General features: G+C 54.8%; 1 protein-coding gene across 1 annotated transcript in view; it reads left to right on the forward strand.

Moving 5' to 3' along the window:
- LOC113208200 (oocyte zinc finger protein XlCOF6-like) overlaps positions 1 to 4,933 on the forward strand; it is a 66,427-nt gene extending 61,494 nt beyond the window's left edge. Inside the window, exon 2 of the mRNA XM_026425104.2 lies at positions 3,118 to 4,933. Coding sequence (XP_026280889.2) covers positions 3,144 to 4,514 — 1,371 coding nt within the window. The 5' untranslated portion in view covers positions 3,118 to 3,143 and the 3' untranslated portion in view covers positions 4,515 to 4,933. The remainder of the gene's footprint in view (positions 1 to 3,117) is intronic.
- Positions 4,934 to 5,789: the final 856 nt, after the last annotated feature.

Genomic DNA, 5,789 nt, shown 5'->3' on the forward strand with positions numbered 1-5,789 from the left:
GAGGGGAGAGGGGGGGGAGGGCTGGGGTGCATCCACGTCCCATCATTATACTGGGCTGCGCTCTGGACGCGCGGGGGACAGTGGGTAGGGGGGGGGGGTTCTTGATTGGAGTCACTGCATTGCCCTCCACACAACGGCAACAGCAGCACAAGCAAGAGTTTTTCGCGTCATTCGACGTGGCGGTCCACAACATGTACCCTTTCAACACTGACCACCCGAATTTCCTGTAAAATACCTCGTGTATGCACTTTTATGTCGATGTTCGTGCATTAAAGATGCCCTTCGTTCGCATCAAAACAAATCCGTTTGCAGCTCTAGAAAGCCCTCTTAGAAACCTCGGCTCAGAATTTTGCGCACTTCTACAGGTCAAAAATCACGCCGCGGAGGGTTTCGTTAATGATTGCGCTGTACACCTGATCCGCCCCCGGGGGGGGGGGGGGGCTTCTCTCCCCAATGGGATGATGGAATGCCCCGTGCCGCCGGTGCCTTTGCAATGGAATGGAGCGGCCCCAAAGCTGACGCGCCCAAGTTTGTCCCTTCCGCATTATCGGGCGGGGCGGGTCGGGCTTGTCGTCGCGGAGTTATGCCGCTGCTGCTGCCGGCTGACCCCACGCTGCTGGACCCGCACCGCGCACCGCAGCAGGCGGCCGGCTCAGCCCGGCGGGGCGGGGCGGGGCTGCACTCAGAATGGGTTAAGCAAATTGCAGGAGGAGGAGGCCTGAGGGGCCGGCCGGGGCCGAGCTGGCACGCCGCAAACCACAAGCATTGCTCCGCCGTGTCTCCGTGTCCTTCCTGCTTCCTAGCGGCCCGTATCGCCCGCCGCTGCACCGGCTGCTGCGTCCCGTGAGAAAAAGCGTCGAGATGCGGCGATGCGACCCCGTGTCCCAGTAGTAATGCACAGCGTCCCTGGAGATGGAGTCTTGCAGCGCACTCGAAACGGTGTGGTGGTGGCGGTGGCCGCTTTGCCTGCCAAAAATGTTTTCATTCCTTGGTGACTGACAATTTAGTCAAGAGAAAGGGTGGGCAAAAATTGATACGCACCTGCAGATGTGCGACAAAATATTTACACACGTCAATGTGAGCGAATAGAGATTCGTTTACTTATATAGGTAGCCATTCACTCTCCTCCAAGTGTGTGAATATTTTCTCTCTCCCGTGGGTGTGCGACATTCGCACACTTGGGAATGTCTGGAGGGGTGAGATTGATTGAGTGGTGGATGGAAAATAGGGCACGTGGTGATGTGTGTAGGAATCTAACATTTTGTTTCTCCCCTCGCTATCCCCGGGCCGCGCCGGCGCCTACGCCCTCCACGCCGCCAGCCTCATTCATTTCCATGGGGGCCGCAGGTGGACAGATGCGCGGCGGGAGGGGAGGGGGGCCCGGAGGGGGTAGGGTGCAAAAGGACGGTGCGGTCGGGGCGTCTAGACGCTGGCCAGGTTCTACGCCGCACCGCCGGCCACACCAAAGCACCACCCCAATGCGCCCCAAATGTAGACCGGGCGAGTGCCGGCCCGCCGGGCGGGGCGGGGCGGGGCAGGGGGCCCGGCGAGGGGCTCGGCGAGGAAGCGGCACAGTGTCGGGGGTCCTTTACACAGTCGCCCGGCGGGGACACAGGAGATGACGTCCCGCTAGCGGTGAATACGGTAATGCGGCTGCCGGCTCGCCCCGCCCCGCCCCGCCCCGCCCCACGCGGTTCACACAACAAGGGCGCCGGCTCTCCATTAGAGAGTGACCATTAAGCCGGTGTACGGCGAGCACCGTTGCTGCAAACACCCCGAGGGTCGTCCTTTCCTATACGGCCCCCTCCTCCCTCCCCCGCGTAGTCACACACTGTGTACATATTATTGTTCAATTGTGTGTACAACACGCAATTTGCTGAGAGGGCGTGGGCGCATTAGGCTGATGTCTATTGTGTTCAACTATTCTAGGGTGCACGTGCACCTACAAGTGTTCAACGTTCCGATCGGATACGGTTATGGGTTTGAACCCTAACGTGACTCCGCCTGCAGTTGGCGCCATTTAAATTGTTCAAATTCCCAGTCTAACTCTTCCAAACTGAAGCACTATTTGACAGTATTCTTGCTCAAACTAGCTGGATCAAAGCTGATTTTCCGAATCATCCCGCATCCCTCGCTTTGAAAGTCGCCTCCATAATCGCTGGAGAAATTCATCTGTTTCCCTAATCGATACAGCATTGTGTGCTCGGCAGAGGCGCTCCCACGAGGGGACGTGCGTCTGCCGCCGGTAACGAGGCGGTTAGGTGATCAGAGGCGCAGGGACACTTACTTTGGAACCGCAAATCTAGTCGTTATTCGCGGCGACGCAGCGAGCCTTGCCGAGCCTCGCCTTCGCACCAGCAGAGCGTGCGTATATATACACACCGCCCCGGCGGCGTGACGGCGGCGTGACGGTGTGACGGGCGCTCCGTGACGATCCGTGACTGAGCCGTGCGCTGACGAGCAGGCGGAGGGATGCGGCGAGCCAATCAGCGAAACCGCAGGCATCAGAGCTAAAGGCGCCGGGCGCCAGGCGGGGCGCCAGCTCGGCTGCGGTGCGAAGCTGCAGTAGAGCAGAAGGCGGGGTGACGAGCCGAGCAGCAGACGAGCCGAGCCGGGGCCGGACCGAGGTCGGCGACACTCATTGGGTCAGGCTCTCCGGGCGCGTCACGCCCGGGCTGGAGCCCCGGCCGGCTGCTGCTGGTGCTTTAGGGTATTTACGGGCTCATAGTGCCGCAGCGCGCAGCGCCGCGCCGCGCGCTAAGTGCGTTTGCCGGAATTACTACCCACTTCTGGGAATCGTGTTTCCAAAATTTGACGCCATCAGCGACACCGGCGGCGGCGTCGGCTCGCGGCCAGCGGCCGGCAGCGGTGCGGGCACGCGGGGGAGAGCGATGATGGGATGGAGAGCCTCGCCGCCAGCAGATGCACTCGCCGTGATTCGCTGCTCTCCCGACAAAACTGTGGTATGAACGGGCATAAACGTTCAGAAGTGCGTCTCAATTTTGCAGCTCACGCACGCAAAAAAAGTGCTGATTAGACACCCACACCATTATTTGAATCCTTGTCTGTAATGTTCATATACATCTTCCTAATTGGATTGTTTTGTTATGTTTTCAGGAAACGTGAGAACAATCTGCGCAAGCATGCCTTTCCAGTGTGATGTTTGCCGTAAGGACTTCGCTTCTCAACAAGCGTTCGACGTTCACATGACACACCACGCGGCGAGAAAGAAAACTCATGACTGCACTGTGTGCGACAAGAAATTCTTGCGACCTGCACTTCTCCATCAACATTTCCGCACGCACACCGGAGAAAAGCCATTCCAATGTAACCACTGTGAGAAGAAGTTTACACAAAGTCGTACACTCCAACGTCACATCAGAACGCACACTGAAGAAAAGCCCTACGAATGTAACCAATGCGAGAAGAAATTCAAGCGAGCTGACTCTCTCCGTAAACATTTCCAATCACACACTGAAAACAAAAAGCCCTTCGAATGTACCCACTGCGAGAAGAAGTTTGCTCACAGTAGCTTACTACGAATACACATCCGACTGCACACTCGGGAAAAACTGTTTCAGTGTACTGCTTGCAACAAAACATTTGTGACGAGATCTCATCTTCAACGGCATGCCCGAACTCACTCAGGAGAGCGTTTAGAGTGCACGATGTGCAACAAGACATTTTCTTCTCTGGAGGGGCTGCGTTACCATCTTCGAGCAGCCCACACGGGAGAGAGACCTTTCGAATGCACCGAGTGTCACAAAACATTTGCGTCCAAACATAGTCTTAGTACCCATCTCAAAATTCACACGGGAGTGAAGCCATATGATTGCACTTTGTGCGACAAGAAATTCTCGCAAGATGCGCATCTCCGTGCACATTTCCGAACGCACACCGGAGAAAAGCCCTTCGAATGTACCCACTGCCAGAAGAAGTTTACCCAAAGTAGTCACCTACGACTACACGTCCGAATGCACACTGGAGAAAAACCGTTTCAGTGCACTGCCTGCTACAAAACATTTTCGTCGACCTCATATCTTCGTTCGCATGTCCGAATTCACACGGAAGAGAAGCCCTTTGAATGCACTGTATGCAAAAAGAAATTTTCACAAGACCAGGCGCTGCGTGCACATCTCCGGACAACGCACACGGGAGAAAGCCCTTTCAAGTGTACTGCATGTCACAAAACATTTACGAGCGCTACTAATCTTCGTGGTCACCTCAAAACTCACACGGGAGAAAAGCGAGAGAAGTCGTTAGAATGTACTGAGTGTGGCAAGAGATATTTGACAGCCTTTCAGCTGCGTGAACATACCCGAGTGCACACGGGGGAAAAACCTTTGCAGTGCCCTGAATGCCAAAAAACATTTCGGTATTTGCACTCACTGCGCAGTCATTTTCTAACCCACACTGAAGAGAAGCCTTATGGGTGCACAGTATGCAACAAGAAATTTCGTCAAGACAGCATTCTACGTCGACATCTACTAACGCACATGGGCGACACCTTTTAAGTGTGACATTTGCAACAAAATGTTCTGTCCAATGGCAACCTTCGCAAGGAAAATGTCCGGATGCATACAGTAGTGCCATGAATGCACTGTGTGTGTCAAGAAGTTTCTGACACGATCCGATCTCTCCAACCATCTCGTAATTATGCACATGTGAGACAAGTCGTTTTAGTGAACTGTGTGTAAGGAGAAATGTAACTAGAAATTTATGTTCCTATCAAGTGTACAATTCGGTTGAATGCTGTGTGTGTGTGTGTGTTCTTGTGTGTGTGAAAAAACAAACAAATGTAGCAAGAAATTTTTATTTCCTATCTATTGTAGAATTCTGTTGAATGCTGTTTGCATATGAACGATCAATGTGACAAGAGTTAAGACCTGAATACGGTTGAGCACTAGGACCATGTGAAAAAGTGATTCTCAATAAATGCACATTTTTTGAACCTAAACAAAGCTTGGAATTTACCTACGCATAGCACTACCCCATGATGATCTTGGTGATATGTGTAATTCTAGGACTGGACTCCAACCGAGGGGTGTGGGACTGGTCAAAAAAGTGTACACATGATTGTGTCTAGACAATCATTGTTTCAGATTGTTTCGACTCCAACACACAGGATCTTTTTCAACGAGCCGCCCGCCTATTTTGCAGTGATATGGCGCACAGCAGCGTATTGCTGTTGCGGGAGGTGTTGACAGTGTGGTCGGCGCGACACATCACAACTGCCCACAACTAGGCACCCCACCTGTTGAAGCTCTGCCCGCCCGAGCATGAGGCCTATGCAGCCCGGCCCGGCCCGCCCGGCTGTGCATGCCAAAGGGGTCGTCCAATAGCCCCATCAGCAGCCGCCTGGCGCAGCCCCGCACCTTGTTAGTCAGCGCGCACAGGCACCCGAGTGGAAACGGCGGCGCAACCCCTGGGACAGTGTGTGTGTTTGAGAGAGAGAGAGAGAGAGAGATAGAGAGAGGAAGGGGGAGGCAGGGGTCCAGGCTTTAATGAGCCAGCCGAATCACTTGCGCCCCGGCAGCTTCTCTGTATCGGCGTTAGACACGGGGAGGCACCGCAGGGCCCTTGCCGTCGCCCGTCCGCCCAGCCCAGACTGGCTGCGGGGCGGCGGCGCAGGCTGCCCTATAGGAGGGGTGGAGGTGGACCAAACATCTGCGGCTGTGTGGGCCGCCGTCTGTGTTTGCTCTGGAAACGCAAGTGTGTGAATGTCGCTCACTTGCAGGTGTGTAAATATCCATTCGTACACTTGGGGGCGTAAACGTGTGAATTTCTCG

This window comes from Frankliniella occidentalis, unplaced genomic scaffold, assembly GCF_000697945.3.
Source record: "Frankliniella occidentalis isolate FOCC.00 unplaced genomic scaffold, Focc_3.1 Scaffold30, whole genome shotgun sequence".
In the NCBI taxonomy this organism is placed as follows: domain Eukaryota; kingdom Metazoa; phylum Arthropoda; class Insecta; order Thysanoptera; family Thripidae; genus Frankliniella; species Frankliniella occidentalis.